General features: G+C 41.0%; 1 protein-coding gene across 2 annotated transcripts in view; it reads right to left on the bottom strand.

Moving 5' to 3' along the window:
• The window catches only part of PHEX (phosphate regulating endopeptidase homolog X-linked), a 226,497-nt gene that overhangs the window by 63,731 nt on the left and 148,470 nt on the right, over positions 1-14,296 (bottom strand). For both annotated transcript variants that reach the window (XM_045471829.1, XM_045471830.1), the window contains one exon: positions 6,173-6,250. In XM_045471829.1, coding sequence (XP_045327785.1) covers positions 6,173-6,250 — 78 coding nt within the window. The remainder of the gene's footprint in view (positions 1-6,172; positions 6,251-14,296) is intronic.

The following is a 14,296-nucleotide window of genomic DNA, read 5'->3' as shown; positions in this document are numbered from 1 at the left end:
CAAGATAGCTCTGCCAGAACTTTCAGAATGTGATTGTAACTGATGAAAAATTCAGATACATTCTTGGGTTTCTCAACACTTTCTGGGAAATTCTCTCAAAGGAATTTCGTTCAAAAATAGTAACTTTTCAGTAATATCTGTGGGATCGGTTGTTACTTTTAGAAGAGTTTGCTAATCATGATACTTTCCTGTTCCATTAAAAAAAAAAAGCCTTAATATTCAGGTTGTTCTATAGACATTAAACAGAAAACCATCCAAAAATTTCCTTAAAAAGAACAGGCCGAAGTCTAAAAATACTTTTAAATAAATAAGGTCCTACCACTGCCATAAAAATAATCATAGGGAACAAAACTCAGAGGCAAGTAACTACAATATGTCCATGGCTTATGTATATTTAGAAGGACAATTTTAAAATAGTATTATTAAACAGAATTTTGTGATTTCTTACCCTAGTTTAATCACTCTAGTCCATTTATTTAATGGAAAACACAGGTAATGGGACAAAATTTTACTTTTCTCTGTGACACAAGTTAAGTGTTTGGGGAGACAGAAGGGCCAGCATGTTATTCCCAAATGATGGATGGGAAAAGAGCTGAAGAGATTATGGAACTTGGCAAGGCCACATGGTTCAAATCATTAGGCTCCTACTTCAATGTTACTTTCATTGGTCTCAATAAGAATGCCGGTGATTCAACAGAAACAGTACAGGGAAGGAGGAGGGGACTGTAAGAACTAAAGGTGGGAGGAGAAGCAGTGAGTAAATACATTATGACAGTTTACTTATCATACAGCTGTGAAAATAATGCTAGTTAAGGCTCTGGAAGACCAGGACAAGAGAATAAGTCATGGTAAAGGTCAGTATACAAAATTATTTGTAAGCATCAATTTCAGCAATACAAAACTAGAAAGAAAACAACACACTGAAACAGAAGTACGCATTATTATGTGCCAGTACCAATATCATGGGTGCTTTTTCATTCCTTTTCTCTATTTCCCAAATTTTCTACCATGTGATAATACTTTGATAATTTCAAATATTTCAGGAGGCCCTTGAATGAAAGGGAAAAAAACTATGAAACCCAGCAACCACTGGGAAATTTTCACTTGCAGAAATAGCAGCAACAACAACGAATGCACATAAACATTGTAAAACCACCTATACTCTTCAAAAATAATGTTTAAACTCTGAAAGGGACACTAATTGTTTCAAAATCCTCTTGTTACTGGTGAAAACATAGGTCAAGCTGATAATGATTTTCAATCAATTACATCTGACTTTTCAACTGAGTGATCTTTGGGAAACTATTTGGGGCTCTCATGTCATTTCCTAGGAACAGCCATCCAGATGCGAAAATTCAGGGGAATGTGAATTTCTCTTCTGGGAAATCCTATCCTGGATGCCAAGCATCAAGTATCACAGACTTAAGGGATAAAGAGATAAAGCTATTACCACACCTCAAGGGTGAGGAACATGTAGGAAGGGCAGAACAAGGAAATGTGATCAGCTTCCCTGTAGGATAAGTACATGTTGATAAGACACTACACAAGCCAATAGGATGTACAGATTCTACAACACTTAAGTTAAATCCATGTAAAGATATTCAGATATATCCAAGTGTCTGTAAGAAAGGTTTTATGTTAGGCATCCATAGAATTTTCTAAAACCTTAACGAAATTCAGATTTCATACTTACATTTTCCCTTAGTTATGGCACAGTAATATGCAAGATTGCTGCATTTAGATGGCTTTGTCCATAAGTGTTATGTGTGTATACATACGTACATACATACATAGAGATAATGTTCAAAATGTTGAACTTACATATATGGTATACTGTGGATGATGGAGTTCCCAAAAGCAGCCACATATGGGTGACTCTCAGGATCGCCAGCTAGCACATCAGCCAGGAACCACATGGAACCAGATACCCTGTAGCCTCCACTGGGGGGAAGAGGAGGTCATGGCCTGCTCTTGCCAGGGGAATACTCAAGATGGAGGCCAGTGTGTGGGAGTTAAGGAAGGCTAGCTGGAAGGTTGGCAGACACCAGGGCACTGCCCTCCAGTGGCAATTCTTGGTTCTTCAGGGCCATGGTGGCCAGAGGTAACTTGGAAGAACTCAGGACAATGTTTTGTTTCTTTACCTACTGTATAGAATTATTTACACCCTGTTTTTCTGGAGCATGTCACCTAAATATCACCTCACTCTTGCATAGCAGCAGCAGCACTCTCTGTCACTGGCAAACACACACACACACACACACACACACACACACACACACACACACGCCACTGGCTAGAAAAGACCAAGACCCACCCCCCAGAGAATATTGTGTGGGTTCACACATCTGTATATCTCTATATGTGTGTTTATATGTTTATGTATGTATGTGTTTATCACTCACCAGAAACACTGATCTCCTCTGAAAAAATTACCTAGATCCAATTCTCCTAAGTAAATAGAGGCCAGCTGGGACTCTGACTTTAGCCCTTACTCTAATTCTCCATTGGCTTTCACAAGAATGAGTGAAACGCCTAGTGGGGCCGACTATTTACCTACTGTGTCTCAGCTTATTCTGTTCTATAATGCTGGGGCTGGGAATCTGAAAACTCTATTTCCCAGGCCCGAGTGCCAGTTGGCTTACTGCCAATAGGAGGCACTGGGGGAAATCAGCAGGTGGCAGGAGGTGAAAAGCTGCTGTGTTTGTTCTCTTTCATTCTCTCTCCTGTTTCTTATGATGATGCTGGAAGAATCTTCAGCCCCTCTTCCTATTAATTCCCCTCACTCTGAAATGCCTAGTGTGGTTGTGGCTTTCCTGGCTAATAGGCTAATGCACCAACCCTTCCACAACTGACGCCAACTTGCTCTTGAGTCTGTTTTCATCAAGGATCAATGAAAGAACACTTTGTGAGGCTAATTTGAAAATGGACCTACACCTACATGTTTAAGCTAACTAGTAGGTTTTCCCGCATGCTACTCAGGATTCACACAAAGGGCATCTCCTGCTCTTTGCAAAGACTAAATTATGAGCGGTGTTCAGAAATACTTTGCTGGGTATCTCAGTTTACCTTGTCAACTCACAGAGGGAAAAATTTTTTTCCTCTAATTCTTTACATTTGCCTCTAAGTTCTTTTCCATTTGCTCTTACCTCCACATGAGCCCAACTTCAGACTTCAACCTTTCTCCTTGACCTTCATCAGATCCATTACCTAATCCCTATGCTCTTTCCTTTTGCCTTTCTGCCTGATGAATCGTATCTTTGCTTGCGTCAAATGAAGTAAGCTGTTTTTCATTTCCAACAGCCTCTCAACACTCAGAGCTTGTATTACCAAAAATTTCTCACAGGCCCTAGAGTAGCCCTTACCTACATGTTTCCCAGACCTGAAAACACAGCCTCACTGTACGCCAGCTATTACCTCGGTGACACTATTACTATCACATCTAGCATCCTTTACCTAGTTTCAGGTTGGGGGTTATTCATTTCTTCTATCCATTTCTGAACACAGACGTATTTTTATTTCACTATCTGGATGTTTTCTCACTGCCCATTTTTTAAACTGTTAGCATCTCTTGAGTTCAACTGTGTCTACTCCAGGAATGAGTCAGACGAAAGCCGTTTCTTGACAAAAGCGCTTAACATCTTGGTGTCTAATGGCTTCAGTTCAGACCCTAGAGAAACAAGGAAACATACCGAACAGTGCATCCTGTTTGGCATCTGGATTCAGTGCAAGCACTCACTGCATTCGGTGAGTACTTACATTTTGGGCACTCACCTTAGACAACAGCAGACTGCCAACAAAAGTTGATCAACTCAATATGGACAGTGGGCCCTTGATGCTATCTTATTTGCTTAAAGCTTGAGATTGTTCCATCTGTATAGCCTTTTAAATCAATTTGAGGCACCTGGATACCGCACGAGTCAATTCATAATGAATTTTCCACACCAAAATAACCTATCATAACTACATATTAAAGATGTCCTAACTAACACTTATATTGTGCTTACTGTGTGCCAGGGTAGGTTTTAAATATTCTAAATATGTTAACTTACCTGATCTTCACAGCAGCCGTGTAAGGGAGGGATTATTACTGTCATCGCCATTTTAATATGAGCAATCTGAGGCACAGAGAGGTTATATAAGCTACCCTAGGCCACACAGCTAGTAAATGGCAGACCAGGGATTTAACTCCAGGCACTTTGATTCCAGGGCCTGCGTTCCTAACCACTACACCAAAATGCCTCTCACACCGTCTCATCTACATCTTTGACTTGGAATAGTTGCCAGTCTCACTCAGGCTCTCTTCCTAAGGAGTTTTGTGCCCTGGTGATGCTCGTCCCAGCAGTGACAGTTCTCATTCTGACCCACAAAGTAATAGCTACCCCTCACAGGGAACCTACTTATGCAGCAGAACATTATGCAAGGTGCTTTTACATTTGTATACTTGTCCTTGGAATGTGAGTTCCACTTGCCTTTCCCCGCTCCCAGAGGCGGCTCCAAGGACACGGCCTTGAGATAGTGATGAGGTGTTGAGAACACCTACACAGTATACATGACTGAACCTAGTTATAGCCTCTATATAAACTTTTAAGATTTGGTGAGCAGGTGCAGGGATGCACTCGTCTTGCTGCCCTAGTATGTAAGCCCCTTGGCTTATTAAACTACCACCTACCAACCTGGAGTGGCCTGCCTCTTCCTTCACTCCCCACCCGCTGAGCATGGGGCCTGGTTTCGGATTACCCCAGGAAGTTTCTGAGAAGCTTGCAAACCCACAGCCAATAACCAAAGGGAAGCTAACCGAAGCTGCACAAGATCAAACAACTAATAAGTAGAAAAGGCAGAATCACTCCAAGGCCTGTGCTCTTAACCCCTAGACAATATGACACCCCCCCCCATATTCTTCCCCCTTCCCAACCAGCTCTGGGAAGGACCTCCCATTGATTCTTCAAACCCACAACTCTTCCTCCAGTGCAGGTGCCTGACCAGGACCTTGCAGAGCTTTCTGGGCCCAGATGTCAGTCCAGGCTCGGATTCCCCATAGAACACTGAGGAAATCACTGAACATCTTTAAGGCCCTATGTCCTTTTCTGCAAAATGGGGATAAACACCATCTACTTCATAGGATCACTGTGGAGCTTAAAATATAATGTACAGGAATGTGTCAGGTGGAGCAATATTTTTAATTATCATAGTAATAGTGAGACCATTCAGCATCAAAACAATGTATAAGACAGGCTGAAGAATATGTATTTTCCTGCATAGCAACTGGATCAATATGCTTTGGAAGGCCACATCTTGGAGCCCAATGGGGAAACTTTATCATTAAAGCTTTCTCTCACTTCTGAATAAGCTTATAAAAGTCTGATGTTCATCTACAAAGCTAGGACTTCTTCTAGATATGTGACTTGTCAAACTACAATTTCAGGAAAGACCTGTACCTCAGAACCTTACTTACTTAACAAACTAAAAAACTACTTTTTCAAGAAAATCTAGTTAAGTGGTAAAAATAGGGGGTTTTGTGAGGAAGAAAAGTTCTTTATCAGAACCATTTATAGGAAAGGAAGTAACACTGGTTGTGATTAGAAAGCCCTGTGGTGAATATATCTACTGGAAAATACATGTCCCAAAATATCAGAAAATAAAAGAATTATTACTATTCCTCCATCAATAGCTTACTGCAAATATATAGTCCAACTCACAATAAATTATGGAGTCATATGTATGTGCACTTAATCTGCCAAAACACTCATGAAGTTTAATGAAGTTAACTCCCAGCAGGCAGATTTATTACTCGTCATTTAATAGGAGTGAAGCACATAAAGAATGTTTAACAACAAACATCATGCATTTTACATTAGAACATGCCCACTAATTGTAAAATACTCAATTTGCTTAATTCTTTCCTTTATGATCAAATTAGACCGAATCCAGGTCCATTTGCTTTATGGTACCCACTCAGCTATGAATTCTTTCTGACACTTCCTTTAATTTGAATCTGCTCTAAATCTTGTGATACGCCTGGCATATTAAGGCTCATATCTAGCCAAGGAATGAATCAAAAGTTGGTGCTTTCTGGCACTACCCGGTTTAAGTGCTTGGGACTTGGGTTAGTTGAAAGGCACAAGGCCAGTAAAACTTGCCAAAAAAACAAAAATACAGTATATTTAGCACTTACTGCTTTGAGGTCTTCATTAACATAAGTATCATTCATTATAAACTCAGGATAGCCAACTTTTGCCAAAACAGCTCTTGCCTATAAAAATGAAAGAAAAAAATGATGTCAGAGTCTCAGCACTCAAATCATTAATAATCACACAACGTAGGAATGCAACTTTCATCTGAAAACTCTCTTTACTGAGTATCTACTACACTATATACAACCCACTGTGAAATGCAGAAAAAAAAAATCTACTTTTTTTAATTCAGTCCCTACCCTCAATACGTTAACAGTACAGTGAATGTAACAAACAAATATATAGTAAGAATAAAATACAGGTTTTAAAACAAAGAAAATATTGTTATCAAAGTCCAGAGCAGAGACTAATTCCTCATGGGAAAAAGGTTTAATGTAGGTGACCAAACTGATCCTTAGAGAATGGTTGGGACTTCAAAATGCAGAAGTGAGATGAAGAACATTCCAGGAGAGCAAACAAAAGGGGCAAAGACAGGGCCCAGGAAAGAAGATCATGGCACAGAGAGGGGGGCGTAGCTTGCTGTAGCTGGACTAGAAAGTACTAGGAGGGGAGAGCAGTAACCAATGCAGGAAAACTGGTTTGGGCCAGTTCACAGGGATTCCTGAATGCCATGTGAAGAGTCTGTATTTTATTTTATAGACAGGAGACGACAGGGGCGCCTAGGTGACTCGGTTGGTGAGGTGTCGGACTTTGGCTCAGTTCACAATCTCACGGTTCGTGAGTTCGAGCCCTACGTCAGGGAGCCTGTTTGGGATTCTCTCTCTCCCTCTCTCTCTCTCTCTGCCCCTCCCCTGCTCAAGCTCTGTCTCTCTTTCTCTCTCAAAAGTAAATAAAACATTTTTTTTTAAAAAGTCAATAGATAGGAGAGAACTAAATATTTTTACCAGGAGTAAAACAAGAGGAATCACCCTTCAGCAAGATTACCATGCAACACTGAGAATGATGCTGGCCAGAATGCCAGAAAGATTGGAGGTAGAGGGTCCAAACTAACGTAAGATGGGTCACAACCATCCCTTTGATAGACGTACTAATTACTCCCTGTGTTCTGCAGCATAAAGAGAATGAATAGAAGAAAAATCACCTTGGGCCCATACAAGGAACTTGCATATTAGGGACTGGCAAACTATGGGCCAAATCTAGTGTCCCCTCTCTTCCCCACCCGACCTCCATCTGTTTTTATAAAGTTTTATTGGAACACAACCACACCCACTCATTTACACATAATCTGTGGCTGCTTTTGCACTACGGAGGCAGAGTTGAGTAGCTGGAACAGAAACTCTGTGGCCCACAAAACCTCAAACATTTACTATCCAGCCCTTTGTAGAAAAGGTTTGCCAACTCTTGCTCTAGAGAAACTTTACAATCCCATGTGAAAATATGTCTCTCTCCTCTCCCCAGATTCTAGATTTCATAAAAACCAAAGAGTGGCTTACTCAAAGTGAAATTAGGGATTTACCCAGATCCCCCTGGGATCCCTTTTATTGCTTCTCCGCATCCCTCCCCAGCATCTAATGTTCTTTTTCTTTTCATGGCCAGCACATCAGATCTTAGAAGGCCTGCCCTAGGGCTACTGGAGCCCCTGGCCTGTACTCAAACAGTTCTTTCCTGGAAGTTCATCTACCTTCGGATCCCATCCCCACCCCCCACCTACCCCAGCAGCCTTCAGCCAATGCCTGGCTGTAGCAGGAGTAGGAAAGCCCCGCTATTTTGCCTCAATTTGGGACAAACTGTGAGGTCTAATTTGCACTCCAGAGTTCCCCTGAACAATCAGGCTGTTTGAGACTTCCCCTAAAATCACACCCTTGGCTGTCTCTCACCCTTCTCTGGCTGGCTTCCCCTATTCCTTTGCTGATTTCTCTTGGGAGCACTTGCAGAATAAATCCTAAATCACTTGCACCCAAATCCTCATCTCCAGCTTTGTCTCCAGAAGACCCAACACTAGACACCAGGCAACTCCAAACACACTGGTTTTATTTGAGCACAGCAAAACCAATGACCTTTGCATATTGCTCTTGCTAATGAGTTTTTTACCTTTAGTCCCTTTCAATTTTCCTCACCGAAGAAATAAACAGAATAACATAATACATTTTCCTTATCTTCCTTGAGATAATTCAAATATTAAATATCAGTAGAAACTTGAAACTCAAAGACTCAGAAAGGATTTTACAAGTGCCATAGGACACAGTCATAATGGATTTTGTCGTTCCAGCCTCAAATATAGCACAGATCAAATTCCGCCTTCAAAAACCTGTGAGTTACACTGAAAGCCTGATGTGATCTAGAGAACAGATAACTAGAGGTTACAACTCTCCCCCAACGCCACACAATGCCTCCTATGCCTATAAATTCCCTTGTTTCAAGACTGTTGTAGTAGTGTTTCCCTCATTGCATTTAAGTCCTTGTTGCATTTTATGAGCTCGCCACTAGTCACTTGTGTAACATTGAGCAAATAAAGAGCTCCAGATAGTTTCCCCAAAAGTGAAGAGATATATAAGCTGGGTCATCCACAATCGTTTTCTGAACACTGGTCTTCCTGGAGCATGCTGATGAATTATGCATTGTTTTTCAAACCTCGCGTTCAGGGACCCCCACTGCACTATGGAGCTTCACAGAATATATTACCTTCTACACTGTACATGCAGGTCATTGAAACCTTTTTTATTATTTATTTATCAATACCAGGACTTGAAGAGAGCCAGAAGAGAGCTACAAAGAATCTGTAATTCATCTCCCAAGGATATATAGATAGAATAAGATAATAAGACTAGTAGCAACATTGCCAACAGCTGAACAGAGTGCTCTTCTTTCCAAAATGTGCCCTTTATGTATGCCTCCATTCAAACTCCAATGGTCCCTCTGTCAGACAGTCTGTTGTCAGTTCCACATCATCCCACCCCGCCCCATTCTACATTCTTCTCCGAGAAGCTTCAGAAGTCCATCTCCAGAAATCCCATGGGGCATGGCTCCACGTTAGAATCTGTCAACGAGAACAACTTATAGGACATTGCAAAGGTGGAAGGAGACACTATTTATTCACTTCATTGGGAGCTATGGGCAGACACAGAGCCATCTGCGGATGGCAGAGGGAGCGCTGTGCCAGCAGCTTCCAGGCAGTCTCCTGAGAAGACCCCTTCTGTGTGAGGGCAGCAGTTCACTGAGAGATTGTGGCCTTTGCTCTCCAGCCTTCCCAACAGTTGCAGAAGCCTCCAATTCCCTGTATTATACATCTTCTTCCTTGATACACTTTGAAGGGCATTCATGTTCCCGCATGAACTCTGATACACACTTTAAGGCAAACAGTGATTACATCACCTTTTTACTTTTCATGAATGAGATAAATGAATACCAACAGCTTGATGACTTGCTCAAGGGCAAAGTATGGTGAGACAGGCCTGAAATTAGTTACCCCATGGGTTGGCGACACAGACAAGAAGGAAAGGCAAGTCCCAATGCAAATACTGAGAGAACGGTGGTATAAATAGGTAACAGACTGCATATTATGTTCGACAAGGAATATTTCCTAGGCTGATTGTGACTGATCAAAAACTCCAGAATTTTCTGTAACCACTGCATGCATTTGCATTCCTTATTCAGACAAAGTTCTGGAAAGGGACTGCTGCATGTGACAACCAAACGTCCTTCCTCAATGGAGTAGGCTCAAGCCACTGCTGATCTTCACCACCTCTGTGACCTTGTGCAGAGTTCTTACTTTTCAGAAGCAAGTACTCCCTGTTGTCTACTGAATATCCATTCTACTTTCCTTCCCTTAGTATCAGACTCCAATTCTGTTCAGGATGACAAAAGAACAAACAAAAAAATAGCTGTATCACCTAGCTTCCTTTGCAGCTAGAATTGGCTATGGAATGAGATTCTGGCTAATGGCCGTGTTCCACTTCCAGGAGTCCATTTTTAAAAAGGACAGATTTGGCTGGTTTGTGTTTTCTTCCTTTGGTCCAGGGTTTCTAGATCTCAGCTCTATTGACATTTTTGAGCCAGATAATTGTTGTGGAAGGTGTCCAGTAGACTGTAGGATGTTTAGCAGTGTTGTCAGCTTCTTCTATGCACTAGATGCCAGTGTAAACACCCAACCCCAAGTCTGGACAACCGAAATTGTCTCCAGTTATTTCCAAAAATTCCCTAGGGGAAAAACTGCCCTGAAGTGAGAACCACTGCTTTAGCTTTTCCTCTTCTTTCCTATAATGCCAATTCAATGCCAGAAGTAGAGCAGCCATCTTGTAATCACAAGGCATGAAACGTGAAGAAGATCTACATGCTAAAGATAATGGAATGACGGGTTGATGGCATCTGAAGCCCAGCATATCAGCCCTGAACTTCCTACCTTTCTCCTCCATGACATAAGGAAAGTAAACCCCTTATTTGTTTAAGGCATGGTATACCATGTTTTCCATTAGCTACAGCTGAATGTAACCCTAATATGCTCTCCTTTTCCTCAGATGCAGTCTGAGAAAAATATAGGGCCTAATTCAGAGGGCTGTCTGCAAGGATTCAGAATGACACATCCTGTAAAGCACTTTTTTATGCCTTGGTCCTGAGTAGACGATGAATAAATGCTAACTGCAGGTTACACACAGAAAGTAGAAACGTGACTTCTTCCAGGGATTTAGAGTAATTGTTGTGTGCTTATTTAGAGGGTCCTTCAGGTAAGGCCAGACCAGATCACACTCTTAACCAAATGCCTGAACTCCCCTGAGGAAGACTGTCACTCTCTTTAATTAGAGGTCCAGTTTCAGAGGGCCATGCAAAGTGGGGAGAGAGAAAGGCTGGTGAAGCAAGCCGGTAGTCAACACAGAGACAGATGTGCCCGTGAGATTCTTGGAGCATGGTGGAAGATTTTCCAAGCAAAGCCAAACTCTATGCATGAGCCAGGAGAACCCAGACTATTCACACTTCCAAAAAAGTCTGGGGACTCCTTTGAGGGCCACTGTTCACACACCTTAGAAAATGGACACAAGCAACACTATGAAAGCTAATTCTAGAAAAGATCAAAGAAAAAGGTTGCCTTTCATATTTGCCATACTGGTTTCTGCCTCCCTCTCCTTTCTGTATCCTGTATCCATTCCTCCCAACATCTAGCAGGTCCTGGGGGTGTTCATACCACTTGCTCCCTGACCATACCCAAACTGGCCTCTCCTTGGCAATGCACTGGCTCCAAAGTCATCTCCCCTTCCCTCACCATCCATCAAAACTGTTATTCCCTCAAGGCAGCTAATCCATTAGCTGTCACTGAGGCCTCAAACTAATGTTTAATAAAATGTGAGTGACTAATAGCAATCTAATGTATTAACCCTGAAGAAAGATCTGTATTTAAAACAGTACTTCATTAACCAAAGGGATAAATCCAATTATAAAGGAGGCTTTTGTAGCTAAGAGAACCTTCTTTCTGCTACTACTCAAATTAAGCCAATGACCTATTCCATGTAATCACCATTGTGTTCCCCACATGCAACACAATGGCAGGCACACAACAAGTGATAGACGCACACACAATAAATGTTGATTCATATAATGAGTAATTTGGTTGATAAACCACTCTGACCAATGTCAACAACAGTATCAGAAAATATGAAAGGTTACAGTCTGCCACATGACATTTAAGGCTGCTAATATCAAGGCACATTTCCATATTAACTGATCTTACCATAGGAGGAAAAAAGTAGGGGAAAAAGAGACTTTGTCAGAACCAAGGGAACTTTCTGGAAAATGGAGCAATGTTTAAAATCCATTGGAATTGATTCCTGAGGACAACCAAAACTGTCTTAATATAAGCTATTCCAATCAATCAACAAATAACTTATTGATAAAGTACTCTAAGGCCAGGATTTTCCTTGGCTAACGAAACATAAAAATATATAAATGATCCATGGTCTCACTGTATTTGTATAATGGAACTGAGGAAAAATATTCTATGACAACTTGCCATTACTGCTACTACAAAGTAACAGCACTAACTTAATTTTCTGAACCTCTCAGTTTCTCATGTGTAAAATGTGGGTAATTTTACTTCTAATACAAATACAGTAAAACAGAGAGTTGAAAAGAAGTATTTGAATAATAAAGGAGCTGGGAAGAGAAAAGTTGAATCACCTAGATCAAGGGCGAGCAAACTTTTTCCGTAAATGATCAGATAGTAAATATTCTCAGTTTTGCCATCCATATGGTCTTTATTGCAACTACTCCACTCTGCTATTGTACCTAGGAAAGCAGCTGTAGATGACACACAGATGAACGGCTGTGTCTGTGTTCCACTAAAATTTGAATCTCATGTAACTTTGATGTGTCATGATATATTCTTATTTTGATTTCTTTAAACCATTTGAAAATGTTAAATCCATTCTTAACTTGTAGACCATACAGAAATAAGCAGCATGCCAAGCACGGCTCAAGAGCCGTAGTTTGCTGGGCTGACATAGACAATTCAATAAGAGTGGAATGTTCATCGAGTCGCCTCAATTGGTGGCACAGGGCCTAGTACACAGTAAGTGCTCAACAATGCCCGCCCAAGTGATTCACACTGAACAGTGCTGCGGGGGGGGGGGGGGGTATGTGCATCTGCATGCATTTTTAGCTACTTTTTATTTTGTTTTGCTCTTTGCTATTACTAACATGTACATATGACAAATCTTAATTGCTTAGGAGTTTATTCCTTGCCCTGAAGTCTTAGGGCTAGAGCTCTAAAAAATTACAATTAATCCTGTGGAGACAACAGAGAGTTCATAAAGTGAGGATTATTCCATTGAGAGAGAGAGAATAACTACCACAGATGAACTCAGAAAAACAATGAACATCAGAAATTTAAAACACAATGTGATTTAAACACGTAAGTCACCCCTCCTTCCCAGAATTTTCCACAAGGTACACTACAACGTGACAGTGCTGGTGGGAAAAACAGAAACAAACGTAATTCTGCTTTACTTGGCTGTGACAATGAAACACTGTCTAATTTTGACACAGATGACCAAACTGATTTAAAACTGGTCAGGAGGGGTGCTTTACTCCTGAATTTTCAAAGCCACTTAGTATTAAGCTGATTGGCAGAAAGCAAGATGGAAAGCTCATTTGTTTTAATCCCCACCGACTTGGCTGTTTTGGAGAGTCAGGTAAATTCTCAAACATCTTGCATGTATTACATCAAAGGGATCGCTTTAATCACTTAATTAAACAGCTTTGTGTTTCTGCTTCCTAGTTAAGTCTCTTAGCACATTTTTTTTCTTTTTTATAAATTTAACCAACTTAAAAAAAAAAGGAACGCGATGATCAATTGCCCTTTTACAAACAATTTATAGCACGATTTTTTTAAGCTTGCAATGGCTTTGAAAACTTCAGTCAGGGGGCACCTGGGTGGCTCAGTCAGCTGAGTGTCCGACTTCGGCCCAGGTCATGATCTCACAGTTCGTGGTTCGAGCCCCGCGTCGGGCTCTGTGCTGACACCTTGGAGTCTGGATCCTGCTTTGGATTCTGTGTCTCCCTCTCTCTACCCCTAACGCACTTGCATTCTGTCTCTGTATCTCTCAAAAATAAATAAACATTCAAAAAAAGAAAAAGAAAGAAAGCTTCAGTCAGGCTTAACCACACTGAGGCCTCATTCTCTCTGATGAGTTGTGTAATAACGATTAAACATCAATCAAAATTCTGAGCTTTAAGCATCCAAAAGTTCAGGAGACTGTACATGAATTACACTATCCTTCAAAACAATGGCAGTTTTCATAATACCAAACAAATGATGGACTAGTGTAGATGCCTTGGCGGAAGATATTATCCTAAACAGAGCTGACGGTATTGATGAAAATTAGCCTGGGGAACAGGCTTTAATATCCTCTGGGGCTATCTGGATCCCACAAATAATAACAATGCATTTATCTGAAAAATCAAATTTTATCTTCTCAGTAAGAATGGCACTGATTTATTAGAAGTCTTCAAAAACTTTAATTCTGCAAAATGCTTTTGGGTGTGGTTCACAGGCTCATGCATCATGCTGGGGTGGAAGATAAGTTCAGCGCCCCCCTAAATCAGAGGGCTTTATAGGCGCAAGTCACAGTTGTGATTTTACAAGAGCTGGAAGCCAGGAAGGCTCAGATTTCGGCTCT

Source organism: Leopardus geoffroyi, chromosome X (assembly GCF_018350155.1).
Source record: "Leopardus geoffroyi isolate Oge1 chromosome X, O.geoffroyi_Oge1_pat1.0, whole genome shotgun sequence".
Classification (NCBI taxonomy): domain Eukaryota; kingdom Metazoa; phylum Chordata; class Mammalia; order Carnivora; family Felidae; genus Leopardus; species Leopardus geoffroyi.
This window is presented reverse-complemented; position numbering and strand designations above follow the sequence as displayed.